At 39.0% G+C, this 18,814-nt stretch overlaps 1 protein-coding gene across 1 annotated transcript; it reads right to left on the reverse strand.

The window, feature by feature from the left end:
• Positions 1-12,432: 12,432 nt before the first annotated feature.
• LOC131681980 (ATP-dependent DNA helicase PIF1) lies at positions 12,433-15,050 on the reverse strand. The gene is made up of 3 exons (XM_058963099.1): positions 14,679-15,050; positions 13,862-14,607; positions 12,433-13,803 (listed from the first exon to the last, which is right to left on the reverse strand). Exons 1-3 carry the CDS (start codon positions 14,860-14,862, stop codon positions 12,742-12,744), a joined length of 1,992 nt encoding a protein of 663 aa, XP_058819082.1. The 5' UTR covers positions 14,863-15,050; the 3' UTR covers positions 12,433-12,741.
• Positions 15,051-18,814: the final 3,764 nt, after the last annotated feature.

Here is an 18,814-nt window from a genome sequence, read left to right on the forward strand (position 1 = left end):
CATGATGTAAATGTGATCTTTAGTAACAAACATTTTTCTTCCTTTTTTATTTCGACTATGTTAGTCACATTTTCTTTTTTACGTTTTAACGACATTCAATTAGCTAGAGATTACTGGGTAGGGAAAGTTATGAAACTTAGAGCCATAGTGCTCAAGTGAGAGCAAGGCTGTGAAGTATACAGATCGGAAAACTAGAAGTGGCAGGGTCATTAGAACAGGCTTAATATCGTGCGGGCTTAATTTTTGCCTTCTGATAATGAGGGTCGAGCTTAGGCAGCTTACCCAGTAACAAACAATATTTTATGACTGGTGGCATCTAAACAGGCTAGTGTAACAGTAGGTATTAGCTAGTAGTAGGTAGTAGCTGATATTCAAATTTGCAAGCAACGCTTATCCTGATTATATTCTATATACACGGTTAAATGCTTTGGATGCAAAAATCTTAGTGCATATCTAATATTTTGCAAATTCTACTAAAAACGAAGTACCTGCAAATTTAGAGTTCATGTTTGTCCGTGTTGGAGAATTGTCGTGGGTTAATGCTCAGTGTTGGCAATAGCATATCTTTATTTTCGTCCAAAAATCTGTTATCTTTATTTACCTTTCGAATGTTCTGAATCGATATCTGGATCAAACCATTGCAATTATATTTGATTCATAATTTTTTTTCTTGTATATCTTGTATATCACCTTTGTTGTTTTGGTTATAACAGTGTAAACCTTGGAATCCTTCGCTATTTTCATGTTAGAAGGTAATCGAATTACCCATTTACATTATTCCCAGCTTCGAAGTGGGTTACTCATTCGTTATAATACATAAATTATCAACTATTACGAGCTTTTGCGAGGAATTAGAGTTAACGGAGATATATATGCTATACTAAAAATAATGAATAAGCAATTATTACTTATTTGCCAACCAATTAACGAACGCCATTAGCTTATGAAGGAATCAATAATTAATTCAATCCAAGTATTAGAACACTCAAGTTATTTATTCTTATAATTATAGTTTATTATTCATAACAAATTAAAATATTTCTTTTTAAGTGCAACATCATTATTCATTTTCATAATTGAGCTCAACTAAGTCAAATAAATTCTCATTTAACTTGACAAACAAAACCATTTCCAAATTATTTTCCAACAAATTAAGCCGGCGATCATTGAGAATCATACCCAGTACACTGAATGCACGTTCCACTGAGACTTGTGTGGCAGGAACAGATAGAGCCACTTGCGATAATGCAAACAGTTCAGGTTCTTTTGCTCGTCGTTCGTACCAGTAATCAAGAACGCTTTCGTCTGTTGGTAGACGGTTCGATAGCTGCAGTTTTATTATTTTTTGCTCGATTGGTTCTGCTTTACCAGTTACACACGCATGTTTTGCTTGAAGCATTGCTTCTAATTTTGATGTTCCTGGAGATGATGTTTCTGACAGATTAGGCACAGAATGATGTAGTTTGAGTTGTTGAGATAGTTGCAGAAGATGCTGTATTGCAATTTTCTTGTTTGCTTCAGTCATGAAATCTGATAGCGCAAAATTGATCCTTGGATCCATGTAAATCGCAGCTAAGAAGGCAGAATTTTCAATAAGGGATTTTTGCCTTTTCTCAATGGCGCGAATGAGAGTTGCTGATATATTAGACTTGATTTCACTCAATTCCAACGTAGTTGAAACCAGAATTATGAATAAGTCCCCCATTGTCAAGCTGGCGGACTGCAATTTTAAAGTTGCAATATAAATGCTATGAAAAGACTTTGAAAAATCATGAATAAATGCCCAGATATTTTCGGTTATCACCACCTCACGACTATTTTTTATGATTTGCTTGATGAAATCTTCATTTTCAGCGAAAAAGTTGACCATTGTGAATGCGGAATTCCATCTGGTTTCGACATCTAGCGTTGGAATTTTGCGATTTGCCAGCGCGAACTCAGCTCTAAACGATTTGCGCCGAAGATTTTTAGCCACGTCTCTAACAAATGCAATTTTTTTCGATAATTTCAAAGTTTTTATCGTGTCATAAACCGCAAGTTGAACAGTATGCGCAGCACAACGAACACCGGTTAAAAATCCTTCCATAAGCAAAACAGTTGCCTGTTCATCCTCATCATCTACATTGACTTGCTGGATTTCACTAATATCTTCGTACCTGAAATCTGTGCAAGACTCCTCTGGGTACGGCTCTTGTACTAAAGTTTCGTCATCTTCCGGCTCTACGTGTTGATCGCTTTGAAGGAGCTCTGCTGCTTTGATGAAGTTGGCACCGTTGTCTGTGGTTATCGCGTATACCTACGTTCGCCAGAAATGAATTGAAATATTGTGTACATTATATCTCATCAAGATCATTTGAATTAAATAAATAAAATAGTTTACTTACTTGATCAATTTCCACATCAAATCGGGCCAATATAGAAAGAACCTCTTTTCTAATATTTTCTGCTGTTTGTGCCACTTTTATGTCCACAAGACCCAGGGTGCGAATGGTAACTACCTTTCCATTAAGATACTGCGCGTTGATTCCCAGAATACTCCTGCCCTTTCGTGTTGCCGAATCCATTTTCAAACAAAATAATTTGTTTTTCAGTTCCGTAGCAATTATTTTCTGGAACACCGTAGACGTGTATTCCACTTTGGAAACTATGTTTTTCCTTGTAATACAAGTTTTTCCAAGACCACCTTCAATTCGTTTCAAAATATCTGTTAAGCCCGGCTTCTCAAACACGTTGAACGGTAGGCTTCCTGACGTCACCGCTTTTACACATGACTTGATGTAGAAATTTCGATCCATCCTTACAACTATCTTGGATTGAAAACGATTACTGGTACCCACCGTACCTTCTGGAGTACTACTCAGAGATTCGCCAGGGATCAGTTTAAAATATAAGTCTTTATGCACAAGCTGAAGATGGCGCTTTAAATTACTGCTTTTCTTTGCGATTTCCTTGTTGCAGTGAAGGCACAACATCGTTTTGTCTCTTAATTCAAACTGATTATGGATAATCTGCGACGCATCAGAAATTTCCTGCTTCCGTTTTTTGTTCTGGGACGACATCACGAAATCTTGGTAAAAAGTCACTGATTACTCGAGAAACACGTATACAATTTGAAATAAATTTTTTGAAGTGCTGCAATTTATAGCTTTTTTAACAGCTCCCCTCCATTCGGAATTGTTTCTAGAATTTCCAAACACGATCAAACGATGCATCACGAGAGTTTAATTCGGCAGTGGCGCACTTCGGTTCTTATTAGATTTTATAAATACTATGTGATATATCTATAAATCCTAGGGGCCATGCATAAATGACGTAGCATTTTGGGGGGTAGGGAGGGTATACTAAATTTGTGACGAAGTGTGACGAGGGGGAGGGTAGGGTCAAAAGTTGTGCGACGTAGCATTAAGTTTAAAACCCATTGTTTACAGACAACAATTTAATGATACTGCATTCCCAAGAGAAATAAATTTAAATTCAAACACGTTACTTTTGATGCGGTTTTTCATGAGATAAATTTTATGATTCGCGGAATTACAAGTTCGCAAAAATACGAAAAGATTTTGTATGCGGATTTAACTTGCTACATTAGTTAGCTAATGTTGCTAACTAGTAGACTTAGTTTGGAAGCTAAGTTAAATTTTCACTTCGGATTCAACCAAGCAAAATTTAGTAATTTAGATGAACGTATGCTTTTTAGAATCATTGGCAGCTGCAGGATTGTGAACTGAGAGAACTTCTCTTCATGGTCTCCTTGACATATAAAATTCAAAACAAAACTATCAACACTATATTTGTCATGAAATGGGCTTATTTTGCTCGCAATTTGCTGTTATAATGAAAATGTTGATAAAAGTCGTCAAACATTTTGAAAAGACATGCATTTAAAATAATTGAAAAACATGTGTAACTTATTTTCATCCCCGGCCGCTTTGCATGGGACTAGGGGGAGGGGGTAGGTAAATGCTACGTTATTTACGAGGGGGAGGTTAGAATTTTGTGACCAAATGCTACGAGGGGGGAGGGAGGGGTCAAAAATCGCCGAAAAAAAGCTACGCCATTTGTGTACGGCCCCCTACATGGAAAATGATTTTCGCATCCAAAAGATCAAAAAGGGACCCTTACATGAAGCATAAGTAATGTCATTACTGACCAGCAATCCCACTTTTAATCATCGTGTCAGCCAAGAAATGGCGGAATTCTAATTTTATTGTGCGTGTAAAAACCAACAAAATTTGTAGGCAATGCTAAAAATTTGAATATCAGCTATGCTGCCCATTAAAACATAAGAGTCCCATATAGATTTTTGTCGAAAATGAGTTATCTGTTGGATTGTATTCTGTATCATCACTGAATCCCAATGCACAAATAAGATTACCAGGTTTGTTCAGAAAATATGGAAAAAATACCAAAACATCCATAAGGCTCAATTAAAATTTAAATCTTGAACAAGCGTTTGTTTCGACTTGCTGTTTTTCAATATTGGACTCTTATGCTTGAATGGGCAGTATAGAGCAAAACATTTTCTAGGAAAATCAAAAGAAAAAAAAGAAGAGAAAAGTTTTCTCACATTGGTAGGTTGAACGCTCCAATAATCGTGGAGTACCTACTGTTACACTAGCCTGTTTAGATGCCACCAGTCATAAAATATTGTTTGTTACTAAAGCTCACATTTACATCATGCGACTACAAAAACTTCGTTGTACAAATAATGATTGAACTGATTAGTTTGTTGAATTAAGTGGTATTATGATAATCTTATTTTTAAAACGGAATAGTGGCTATTGCGGTTAATACTATTTTCATTTGAGTCCATACGATATGAACGGTACGCTAGATTTGATTTCATATTTGTAATTTGAAAGCGATTCATTGGAAATATTTACTAATGTTGAATTCAATGACAAATACTTTGACGGTAAAATGGAACAAAATCAGAAAGACTGATATGCCAGCCACTTCACACACTTATCAATAAAACATTGATCAATTCATCATTCCAGATCAATAGTAGCTGAAAACATATCATCAATCCAAATTGTCTTTTCTAACAATCAATTGATGAATAAATTTATTTCCCATATTCCTATTTCCGATGCTATAAACGAAACGAAAGAAGTTCGCAGTGGCCTTGCCATTTTTCAACTCTCGAGTGGCCTTTCGCACTTCACATCCACAGCTTGTCCATCATTTTCAAATCCCATTCTGTTTGTGCCTTCTCCACTCGTTTGTCCATTCAATACCAACTCAACAGGCCCCTTCCACCTGGTAGTTGCTCCTGTACGAGCTGTTAACACATTCCCATTCCGCAACAAGTTCTTGGGGTCCTTCATTGTGATTGATTGGTTGATCTGTTATGTGTAATTAGGATATCAAAGTTTTCTTTTTCCGGGCTGGGCAGTTATCCATATACAAAAGTTCTCGAGAGATACTGAACCTTCGATGTTAACGGCTTCGAAATTATATGATCTTGACGGTAGTTTCTCTTATATTGTGTATTACGCTTATAGACCATAAGTCTTTACCTCCGCAGAGTTTTTGGATGACAATTGGATTAGATAGATTGGATGAGATACATACAGATACCCCATGACCGCGAGTCGCTTCTAGAATACACTGGAAGTACACAATGTCAAAAACACCTTCAATATCTAGGAACACACCCAACCTAGATTGCTTGAGCGAGAAGGTCTTCTCAATGCTGTAAACAACAGCATGAAGAAGAGTAATCGTGGATTTCCCGCACTGATATGCAAGATGCATTTTGTGCAGTGGATATTCATCTAAATTAACGTTCCTGATGTGATGATCAATTATCGGTTTCAAAGCTTTCAGAAGAAAAGAGCTTAAGCTGATACTGCCCGCTTGACCGATTCAGTGGAAACTAATGTGCGTGCTAACGCCCACGAGTCCGAATCACCAGAATGAGATCTGTGAACATTGTTCACCTCCGGATCGATACAACCTGAAAATCTATGCGTCGAAGAGACAATTAAGAACATCTTTTTCGTCCGTCACATAAACACCATCTCTGGTTCTTAAGGAGTTCATTTGAAAATATTTCGATTTCGAGAGACTTTTATTTAACCTGTTAGCCTCGTTCAGACTAGAGACATTAGTGCATAGGTTTTGCCAGCCAGCCCGCTCTGCAGATCTAAGACATTTCTTATATGCACTACGCAATGGCCTGAAAGCCCTGGAGTCATCACGCTGACGCCAGTACCAAGCTCTTCTCATATCCTTCTTCATTCTTTCAAGCTCAGCCCTCCACCACGGGGTTTCCCTAGTTGATTTAACAGTACGAAGTGGTCAAGTCGTCGTGGTTAAGTCGCGATAGATTCATAATTGATGTACGTTTATGCTGGAGAACGATTTGTGCTATTCTAACCATTGTTGGTTACAAAACTGCACATTTCATTTCCATAATATATTGCACAACAACTAGAGAACACCAAGCAAATTGGGATGTTAACACAATGCGCCATATCAGGATTAAATGGGACATGATCATTTGATTCCCACGATTTGCGAGGAAAATAATGGTCCACTGTGTCAGAGATTCGCATAACACAGTAAGGGCAAAACCCAAAATGCTCCGTGCGCGACTGGCATATTTTAGACCATCCAGCCATCGGCACGGAACTACACCTTGACTTTGGGACTCCTGCTTTCAGTCGCCTCCTAGGACGTAGGAGCAGAAACCCAGCGGCTCAATTCTTGGCAGGATGCCACACGGCCTCTGGGCAGGTTCGTCTGTACCCATCGAAATTTGATAATCTAAACCCAGCAAAACTTCACCGAACTACAATCAGCCGAAAGTTTCAGCAAACCCCTAAAAAAATCCGGCAAAATAATGCTGAACGTCGACGCAAAAAAAAAATTTGGTGCGTTGAACGAGCGTTCCGCTGCGTAATGCAGCATACTGGGGTGCTCGCCCGGCTCTTCCCAGGTTCCGTTCGCCATTGAGAATATTTTAAACCCCCTCAAAAATTTTAACCGTAGGACGAGTCGGATGACACTGGATTTGGGATTCCCGATTTGGCTGGTTTTTACCATCGGAACAGGAAGTCCGTAGTGTAATTCTTAGCCGGTTGAAGCAACCACTACCGACACTACACGGCTTATCTAGACTGTTCGGAGAAGAAAGCTGACATTGAAGGACAGCTTCCATAGATGGCCGAACAGATATCAAAAAAACTTTCTGGAGCACGGTGCGAGATGGTCTCGCTAACTTTGAACTGGATGAATATCCGCACATTTTGAGAAGTTATACAAATGAGTAACCTCTATCCAGTTATGAATACTTGAAGAAATGTTGGTGAAAGTCCCGATCAGAGCATTCAAACATATTTTATTTATTACTGCATAGTTTTTAATCAACAGTGACAGCGTCAAGTAATGTGTTTCCCATGAAATTGTTTTACACTTCAGTTTAACTGTAGCCAAAAACAGATAAGATTTGTCCCAGTACTGGATTCTTGCTTTCAGTTTCTCTAGAGAAAACATGAGTAAAAAACTGCTGTTTGTTACCAGAAGAAAAGGGAATTGCTTCAGAGCACTTCCAGTTTTTTTTCTAGAAAACAAACTTCAACTAGTTAATTTCAAACTTCGACACTATTTTCTTTGAAGCTGCTCGATTGCAAAAGCTTGTGGTAACCATTCTATTTGCAGGTAGAACCGCTCTAGAACAACAATACTTGATAGTAACTTACAAACTGTTCGTTTCCTACCCATTTTTTTGTAAACAAACAAGCATCAGCTGTTAAATGACAGCTCAAGTAACTACACGCACACATTCAAGCCAGCACTCGATTTGCACTGGAGTGTTCCATTGACACTGGGCCAGTGCAAAACACCGGCACGGTGTCAGTGCCATCAATCGAAAAACCTATATGATTCATCTTCCGTATAGCAAAACACTTTGGGCGTCGCTAAAGTTTTTTGCTATGCTGCCTAAAATGGCTCTAATGTGCGTTGGCTCGCTCAACACAATAGTATTATTCTGTTTGGAATCCGTACTACCAAAATAATGTTTACAGAATCGGTTTATATACTTTGCACTCCGAGATCTTCCTTGGTGAAACAGATTTTAGCAGCCGAGCTTCGAAAATTGTTGTCAGTTAATACAGCTCGACACACTAGGCATCCGGAGAGGCTACTCTCAAACCTTGTTCGTCTCGGACTTACTGTTTGTCAGCAAAGTGGGAGCTTTAGTTCAGGAAGCAGTGGTTGAGTTCAGAAATCCGGAAGGAGACTTCTTATGCCCAGAGTACAAGAAGGCGAAGGCAGGCCAACGATAATGGAGATAACCCAGCATAATATCAATCATTGCGATATCGCACAGCAACTGTTGTGTCAATTATTTCAGAGCCGTATCGTGTTCCTCCCCATAACGGTAACTGGTTTGTGCAGGGATAGCGACAATCCAAGTGATGGGCGGATAGCACACACAAAGGCTTCGTGATCGCCAGGATAAGAGGCGTATTCGTATGTAGATTTTATGTTCTCCCACGGTGGACACCAGAGCAGTATAATCGGATGCTGAACGCACTAACCAATTCATTAGTCGGACGAACGCCGATTGTTATATGAGATTTTAACGCTTGGGCCGTGGAGTGGGGTAACAGGCTGACCAACGCAAGAGGTTACAGTCTATTGGAAGCCCTGGCGAAGTTTGATGTAAGGCTGTGCAACGAAGTTTCCGCTAGCACATTCCGTAAAACGGCCAGAAATCCATCATCGACGTAACACCAAAGACAAATAACAGTAACACTCTGCAATGAGGTGCTGATGGATAACATAAATTGGCGAGTTACTGAGTAGTAAGCAGCACTGCGTCTAGTGCGACCATTACACGATCCTCTACACCATTGGTCGGCGGAATTACATTGTAGCGCGTAGAGTGAGAACTGGCGAGTGGAAGTGAAAAATAAAGGACTTCGATAAGGACCTTTTTGTGTAAGCACTGCGTGCTGACAGCCTCGCTCCAATTACGAATGCCGATGAGCTGTCGGAAATATTAGCGAGAGTATGTGCCGTAACAATGCCGAGGAAACTAGAACCGAGGAACTGCCGGCGTCTGACATATTGGTGAAGCGAAAGGCTTTGCATCCTCCCAGCTGCCTACCAGACGCGTTCAGAGCGCAAGATCTGAGTCAATCAGAGAAGAGTGTAAGGTGACATTCTGCGCCAGCTAGGGCCGCCTTTAAACGCGAGATAGTGTCCACCTGATACAAGGAGCTGTGCAGAAAAGTGGACGCTAACCCTAACCCCTGAGGCAAAGCTTACCGTGTCGTGATTGCTAAGATCAAGAGTCCAGTCTGCTGGATACTCTTGGTAAACTTTTGGCAAGGGTCATCCTCAACAGGCTGACGAACTACGCTGAAAGTGAAAACGAACTTTTGCATAAGCCGTTCGGATTCCGGAAATAAATCTCGACGGTACACGCCATCCGCATAGTCATCGCGAGCGCAGAGAAAGGATTGAAGCAAAAGAGAGGGGGTAATCGCTACTGCGCCGAGTGTACGATCAACGTGAAGAACGCGTTCAACAGTGCCAGCTGCGTAGCTGACGCCATAGAGCTACACAGAATGCGAGTCCCGAGCTACTTGTGCAAGGTTTTGAAAAGTTACTCCCAGAACCGAGTATTAGTCTACGAGAAGAACTTGAGGTAGAGGTCAATTAGGATCACGGCGGGACCTCAGGGCACCATACTCAGCCCAAAGCTCTGGAATATAATGTACAACGTGTAGAGATTAACATTACATAAAAAGAAGGAAAAAATACGGATCTCCTAGAAAAGCTCGAGAATCAGCACCGCTGCAGCGGTGTGGCGAACTGATCGCCTAGAAAAGCTCCAGGACCAGCAGCGAAGCAGCGGTTCAACTGACTCCCCGATTCTCTCACAGGATGGCGTCGCAAACGGATTGACTGGAAGTACTCAAGAACCAGCATCAAAGTAGCGGGTCAAGTGGCTCCCCAAATCCCTTACCGGACGGCTGATCATCTAGGAAAGTAGCAGCACCAAATACCACCCCCTCCCCCATCTGATGACCAGCGGCGTGCAGAACGTCCGATTATCCTACCTACCTGACAAATCAGCAGAACGCGAACTATAACGGAAGACTACTGGTTCCTTTTGGCTCCAGAGGATTTAGCTGAAAATTACCGTAACTGCCCAGGGCAGTCGAGATCGTCGGCTTTGCGGATGACGTTGTGCTGAAGATAAGCGACGAGAGCCTCGATGAAGTGGAGACGTTGATGACAGAAACAATAGGCATTATGGAAACCTGGATGACTGACGTCAAGTTGCACATGGCTCACCACAAGACGGAGGTAGTGCTGGGCAGCAACTGTAAAAAAATTCAGCGTGTCGGGATCAGCGTCGAGGGAAAATCTATTCCAACGATGCGTTCACTGAAGCACCTGGGTGTGATGGTCGACAATCAGTTAAATTACAACAGCCATGTCGGCTATGTATGTGAGAAGACTGCGAGGACGACTAACGCATTGGCAAGGATCGTGCCGAATCATGGAGGAGCAAGATGCAGCACGAGACGTCTCCTGGCAGCTGTCTCATCCTCAATACTGTAATATGTACCATTACTGTACCATTCAGGGCTGCTGCACTGAATTCAAAGCGGAACCGAATGAAGCGGAACGTTTCGCCTGATGGCTGTTTGTGTCGCTAGCGCGTACAGAACGATATCGTCGGAGGCGGTATGGGTCATTGCTGGGATGATTGATCACTCTGGCTGAAGACGTGGAACGGAGAAATGAACGAAATGCAAGAAGACTGGTCCGAGCGGCCTCGTAGGCTAAGTGGCAGCAAGAGTAAGACAACGCGGAGAAACGAAGGTAGACCCGCCGACTCATCCCAAATGTATCGGTTTGGGTGCGTAGGAAGGAGAGATTAACTTCCTTTAGACACAGTTTTTGTCCGGGCACGAACGCTTCCTGTATCGGTCCGGACCTGCTTCGTCATCCCTTTGCCAGGAGTGTGTGAACGTGCAAGAGACACCGGAACACGTAGTTTTCGAATGCCCTAGGTTCGAAGAAGTTCAAAGGGGTAAGCCTGGTGTGACAGCTGACAATATCGTCGAAGAGATGTGCCACGACAAGCATATCTGAGATGCTGTCATCAGAGTGGTAACGGGTATACTCTCCGAGCTGCAGAGAAAGTCGCGAAGGAACTAACAAAGTAGCGCCGTCGGCTAGAAAGCCGCTGTGAAACCAAAAATCCGGCGCCGGAGAACTCTCCGTCGGTATAGATTAGGAGTAGTACGCGACATAGCACCGAATTCGGGTCGTCAAAGCGCCAGTGAAGCGGACATAGATCAAGTAGATCATGACAAATCAAAATGGGTATCAAAATGGCTGGCTCAAGGAAACGAACACGGGTATCGTGATTAATCTACCGGGAAGTTCACAATCGGGTAGATTCACCGCCTTGGACTATATCGTGACCAAAATGGGAGCTAATTGCTCTCTTCTAACGCTATCTGAAGAGGGAATGACATTATATATCCTTTATATATATATATATATATATATATATATATATATATATATATATATATATATATATATATATATATATATATATATATATATATATATATATATATATATATATATATATATATATATATATATATATATATATATATATATATATATATATATATATATATATATATATATATATATATATATATATATATATATATATATATATATATATATATATATATATATATATATATATATATATATATATATATATATATATATATATATATATATATATATATATATATATATATATATATATATATATATATATATATATATATATATATATATATATATATATATATATATATATATATATATATATATATATATATATATATATATATATATATATATATATATATATATATATATATATATATATATATATATATATATATATATATATATATATATATATATATATATATATATATATATATATATATATATATATATATATATATATATATATATATATATATATATATATATATATATATATATATATATATATATATATATATATATATATATATATATATATATATATATATATATATATATATATATATATATATATATATATATATATATATATATATATATATATATATATATATATATATATATATATATATATATATATATATATATATATATATATATATATATATATATATATATATATATTCCCTAATCTTATAATATAGAAAGGCTGCCTGCCGATTTTAATACAGAAACACTAATGATGTGAGCATCAAGAATACGTAAAACCTTAATTGACCCCCTTCGACTCCAGTCTGGTATGACCAAACCGTAACGCGTGTGATGTGGAAAGTTGAGAAGCAACATCTGATTTTGCCCCAAATGTATATGATCCAAGACCGACTTGGATAGTTCCATCGAGCCTAGTTTGCATACCTTACATAACTAGACTCTCCCACTTCATGAAAATCAGTCAGCAGTACTGAAACAGTACTCTACATAAGCCAATTGACTCTCGTGAAGATCTAACACACGGTGTGGCGAAAAACTCAGATACTATTCGCTTAAAGTAATATATTTTCGAAAATGAATCTAAGTACTCTATGATACTGAAAATATTGCCTAATTGGATTTATCATGATTATCATATATAGTGTGAAAATTTGTCGATATGTATATCGCTTAATTGATCGTCACGAGCGGTTTACTCATCAATGACTTCGTCAGTCCCATAGCGGAAAGTGACTTCTTCAGGCCGCCTTCCTTCTTCTTTTGTCCAACTGCGACCGGCATCATCAAATCCCGATCGCGAATCTGACGCCTTAGATCACGGTAGAATTCCAACACAGTGGGATTGGCCCACACTTGTTTGCTATCAAAGTCCAGCACCCGAAGACAGTCTAAACTTTGTGCTCGACTGAGAGCCACATAGGCTTGGCCGGCTTCGAATACCTTCGAGAGTGACATTTCCACACAGTCCAGCGTCAGTCCTTGAGATTTATGAATCGAAAAAGCCCATGCCAGCTTCAGTGGTAGCTGTGACCGGCTAACGATTACGGCTCCGGCTGTCTTGATAGACCACTTCTCTGGTTTTACGAGAAATTCGCGTTTCTTAAATTTGACCAGCGGGTAACCTTGAACGTAATCTAACACTACTCCTCGGGCTCCGTTGACAAGCCCCTCGGCGATGTTGAGGTTTTTCAACAGCATGACTTGTGCACCTATTTTAAGCGTAAGTTTCCCTGGGGCTTGCACCTGTTGGTCTAACTGTTTTGTCATGTAAGTATCACTATCCGTTGCGTGATAAGTCTTCTCTTCTCCTGATAAATTGTTAAGTTTCGATTGATTGATCAAATCGGCATCGTTGGTGTGTGAACAAAGTTGCGTCGCAAGAATCCCTTCGACTTCAATCTTTTGCTTAGAAGTAGTAGTCAGTCGGTCCCGAATTTCCGTTGTTATACGACCGATTCTAATACTGTTTAGTATGGAAATAAATTCGGGGTCTTTCTGACGATGAACAACTGTCAGTTCGTAGCAGTTCTGAATACATTCCTTCCAGGCTTTTGTTTGAAAGCAAAAACGAACCACAGGCTGCTTATCGTTGTCCTGCGAAAAAGCTCCACGGGAAAATTTATCCTGTTTGACAACCGGAGGCAGTTGAAAAAAGTCACCACACAAAATAAGCTGTATTCCTCCGAATGGCTTGTCGCTTTTGCGGATGTAACGAGCAACGGCTTCAATTTTCTACAAGACATAATGTTGTTTATAAAGAGTTGTATTAAACAGATTAAAGCAAACCAACCTCAAAATAATCCCCGTCCACCATCGAAATCTCATCGATAATTAACCGTTTGCACTTCCTCCAGATCTGACTAGAATTCGGCCGCGAAGCCAACTCGTAGCACCGCTGCAGTTCAGACTCTCCACTTCCAATGCCAGCAAACGAATGTAACGTGGTACCACCTATCAAGCATGCAGCGACTCCGGTGGAAGCCGTTGCCACCGTTCCATCCGGTGGTAGCGTTGATATAATCTTCCTCAGCAAGAAACTTTTGCCGGTTCCTGCAGAACCGGTGAAGAAGACACTCCGCCCGGATTTACATGCATCCATCACCATGCGCTGCTGCTCGTTCAGTACTTCAGTTTCCAAATTTCCCGTTAACGGCGAGGGAGTGTACAGTTTCTTCGGCGCAGGCCGATCAGCCTCGCCAGACACCCGTTTTCGCTTCTGCGGTGGTGAGGGTGTCGTGACGGAACCTTTACCAACGGCTAGTTTACGGGCACGGGCCAGTTCCGCATTGGTAACCGGGCTGATATCGTCGAATTGATTTGCCTTGTTCGACAACAAATGAGCACGGGTCTTTTTCAACATCTCCTCTTTTGACTCCCCATTGGATGTTTCCCCGGTGGTGATTTTGATGAAGATTATTTTTAGGAACTGAACCAGCAGTCCTGGAGGGGCATTTGACAGAAACAGTGTACACTTTTCTTCGTTGAACCGAATGGTAGCTTTTCCTTCAGTCATGAACTTGGAATGCACGTTGATTCCTATTAATTAGAATAAATATACTAATATGAAGACTATTTCTAATAGGAACATCTGTTTGTTGCCTATTTACCTTTTAACTTTAGCTTAACCGGTTTGGACTTATCGGCGGAAATCTCCAGAAACATTTCCTTTAACGTGTTCCGCACTAACCGAAGAGTAGCTTGTTTGTACGTAATCTTTTTTACGGCGATTCCTTGGGCATTCAACCACTCGGCATTTGCCACGCAAGTCAAGCTAGCATCATTCGGATCCATTTCACCGAAAAAAAAACTACAGACTAACGTCAATTTTGCTATTTAATATTATATAGATGAAACACCTCCCCTTCTTTTCAAGGAAGGGAATCGCCGCTTTGAATTCGAACTTATTAACTAAAATTTATTATAAATTCACAAGTGAAAAAGCCACCACAAGCACAAACCGATCCGAAATTTCAACTGCTCAAAACGGAACGGAACGGATAGATTTTTGACGTTTTCAAATTCGCGCCCGCCGCGTTGCCAGATAATGTGTATATGCACAGCGGCACATGATTTATTAGGGCTGTTCCGACAAATTACGCACACTGAGAAAAAACCTGTAGTATCTGTGACCAGACTTTCGTGGTTGTTTTAACTATTCCCCGAAATAGCAGTAATGACCATGAGATCAGTAATACTAAACATCTGTATCCCAAAAAATACTACAAAATCGATTACCGCTTAACTATGCTGTTGTTATTTACGACAATTTGAACATGCTCACTCCAACAATATTTATCATCTATAAAGTGACAAATGAATAGTGTGAATCACTATTAAAATTCAAGTAAAAATAAAAATATGAACATGGTAAACATCTTGAATGTAAACAGTGCCATTGTTATAACTACTTTTCGTTTGATTGTCCTCTGCACAATATATTAATAAGTCGTGAACACTAAATGTATAGTTGTTATAGGAATGTAAAGGTTAAAATAACTATATACACCGTTGATGTGGACTTTACCCTTGTCGAAAGCAGCTTTTGCGTATAGTGATTTTCAGCTGACAATGCTTTGTATTACTAACAACCATAAAACTTGTCAATGTTTGCGATCCCATTAAGTCTTTCTGCAGGATGCGGCCATTACAGTGAAAAATGTATAAATAACATACGTGCGTGTTTTTTGGCGTACTCTGTAATTTTATTTTTTTAACTATCGCAATAATATTATCTCTGTAATATTACGGTAAGGTGATAGCATCATTACCCGTTGTATGGTAGAGTCCCAGTCAGGGAAGCTATTTAGTAGCCAAATATGAGCCTCACAAATGGTCTGTACACTAAGAATCGGTTTCAAGTCCTACGAAACAGAAGGTCATGTTTCGCAACGGACTGTATTACTAAGTATTTGCTTTGCTTTATTGCACTATGTGAGTACATACTTCAATTTAATTCAAAAACGATGTTTTAAAATCATAAATATTTTTTGGTTCTTTTCAGTTAAGCGTAAGAGCAGAAAAAAGGAGGCTGAGATATGGTTGCTGAGCCGATTAATATTTTTATAAAAAATGTGTAGCATCAATAAACTAAGGGATACTTTCCAAAAGCTAGATTGGCTCAAACTTTCTTTTGTCCATCCTCACCATCCATATTGGCTCGCGTCATTTCCAAAACAATGATATCCCTTTTTAAAATAACTAGGGGGAAAATGTCAAAACCCCAAGGTTTTAGTTATTGAAAGCAGGCCCTGCTCAGGATGACTATGCTTATTGTTATACCAAGCATCCCACTTTTAATGGTCATTCATACAACAGAGTGTTCAATTTGACTATTATGCATAAAGCATGGTAAAACTGGTAAATAAGTCCATTCTACTGGTTTAGTTATAACAAACACTTCCAAGTCAAGATAACTATGAACATTGTTACGGTGAGCATCCCACTTATAATGGTCATGCTTACAATACAATGTTCAATAGTACTATTGTGGTCAAGAGCTCTTGTATAGTAAACTTGAACATGGGTATAGTTGATGTGACCTGATGCTATAGTCGGTTAAAAACCACTACACTCGAAAAGTCGAATTTACCTCCTCATATGGTACATGTTACCATATAATTTTTCTTAGTGCACTTTCAGCGAAAAATAGCGAAATGGGGAAAGATCAAGATGAAGAGAAAAAAAAGGTGGAAACATTATTCACTTTGAGTGTACAGTCGTGTTTCATCGGTTGGTCCTACACCTAGGGGCAAATAACTTGTGATGCATTTTTAAAAATCAGCGAAATGAAATGCATTTCTTTCCATCCATAGAAATTCGTAATGCATTTTGCGTTGCGTGCAATGTATTTTGCGTTGCGTGTAAGACGTCGAAACCCTACAAAAAACTAGTGCTACGTTTGCAATTAGCGGAGGCAGATAGACGCTATTTGCCGGCACATAAATCTAATGTGTGTATTTACAAGAAATATTAATTTTCAATTCACATTTCAGAACTATGAGGCACATAAAATATGACTCTATAACAAGACGCACATATAACTTATGTGTGCACATACATAGTTTATACAGTTGGCACATAGAAGGTATGGTGATAACATTAACATTTCTTCTTCATATGGATTTTAAGTGGTTTGAACACGTATATTATCCCATTTGTATTGAACTGACATAAGTCAACATCTCAGCGGGCACATAAATTATGGGCATCATTGACAGTTCGAATTATTTTGCTTGTTTTGCTCGAAGCTCGATTTTCACTAGTCAGATACCGTACGGAATGACTCAATTTTTCGACATTTGTTAAAAAGTGAAAATATGAAGAAATGTGTTGTTTTGGACAAGTCGGTGAATATCAAAAACTCTACACCGTAGTGACCAACAAATTAAACGAACTCGACTATCACAAAATTGTGTCGAATGAAATTGATTCTGTTTCTTGTGGATCGACCCTAAAGCGAAGCTTTAGATGCTGGCATAGAAATCATGGCGGCGTAGCAGATACCTGGGTTTGAAGCAAATAGAATTAACGTTTGGATTTTTTTCTGTGTACGAATCACTCGAATTCACCAGCATGCGAGAGGCAAGCACTAAATCTTCAATACGACGCAGTGCCAAAAGTAGTGCTTAATTAGTTACTTTAAGTACCATTAAGTACCATAAAGTACATTAAGTACCGCAAATATTTTAAAAAGTATACGAGTCAAATTCACTTACTTTAACTACATGCAAGATTTTAAGTACAGCGCGTTAATACTTTAAATCTCGATAAACATATGATTACGGCCACAGATAACAGACGTTTAGGCTAGAACAAAATTTCTTCAAAAACCTGTGTAAACTTTCAAATTGATATACGTTGAAAATCCGTGTTTCACTATTGCCATCTGCGCAACTGTTTGCTACACGTGTTTGACAGCTGCACTCTAACTGCATTGTAGTGATCACTGTGCCATCTGCAAACGTTTGCCAAACATGTTTCAGATGTCTGATTTATTCGGAATTTCAGCAGCGGGTATTTACACACGATTCAAATCGAGCCTAAACGTCTGTTATCTGTGTTACGGCTTAAAAGCCAACTGTCAAAATTCTCTTTGAAAGGAAATTCCGGACAAACCGTTATTCGCCAATCACTGATCTTGGTAGTAAACGAAAGAGAAAAGTTTACTCTTTCATTAACTGTTTGGAACTGTGTTTAACCAGTAACGGTTTGTCCAGAATTTCCTTTCAAAGAGAATTTTGACAGTTGGCTTTTAAGCCGTAATCATATGTTTGTCGAGAAATGCACAAAATATTTTATTTACCGTCAACATGTCAATATGTACTATGTATTTTAAGTAGGGTAAGGTGGGGCAAATCCGACCGTTGGGTAAACCCGACCCCCTTCTGTTACCGAAAATCAGAAGCACTACGCGAACTAATATCAATGTTGTCGTGTAGAGCATTGAAAATAATCATAATGGTGGTATGACAGCATTTCGTCAGTCTACATTAAGATGCTCAAACGACAAAAGGTGTGTTTTTAGAACTTTTGATTTGACTTTTGTGCATCATTGACTACAGGATATTTCTGATTGTTAAAGTGATTGCATAATAAATGTAAGTGGATTTAAATTCTTTGATTAAAGTACAAAGTGCATAGAAGAATTTAGTTCAACCTTTTTCATATTTTTTTTAATTGCATCGTAATGAAAAATGACGCGGTGGGGCAAATCCGACCACTAAATAGTGGGGTAAATCCGCTT

The sequence above is a fragment of the Topomyia yanbarensis genome, chromosome 2 (assembly GCF_030247195.1).
Source record: "Topomyia yanbarensis strain Yona2022 chromosome 2, ASM3024719v1, whole genome shotgun sequence".
Taxonomy (NCBI): Eukaryota; Metazoa; Arthropoda; class Insecta; order Diptera; family Culicidae; genus Topomyia; species Topomyia yanbarensis.

Excerpts from the sequence above, each read along its gene's own strand:
- LOC131681980 (XM_058963099.1), bottom strand. The coding sequence starts at position 14,862 with ATGGATCCGAATGATGCTAGCTTGACTTGCGTGGCAAATGCCGAGTGG. Across the intron at positions 14,608-14,678 it reads GGTTAAGCTAAAGTTAAAAG|GAATCAACGTGCATTCCAAG; the intron begins GTAAATAGGCAA and ends TCTAATTAATAG. Across the intron at positions 13,804-13,861 it reads TGGACGGGGATTATTTTGAG|AAAATTGAAGCCGTTGCTCG; the intron begins GTTGGTTTGCTT and ends TATGTCTTGTAG.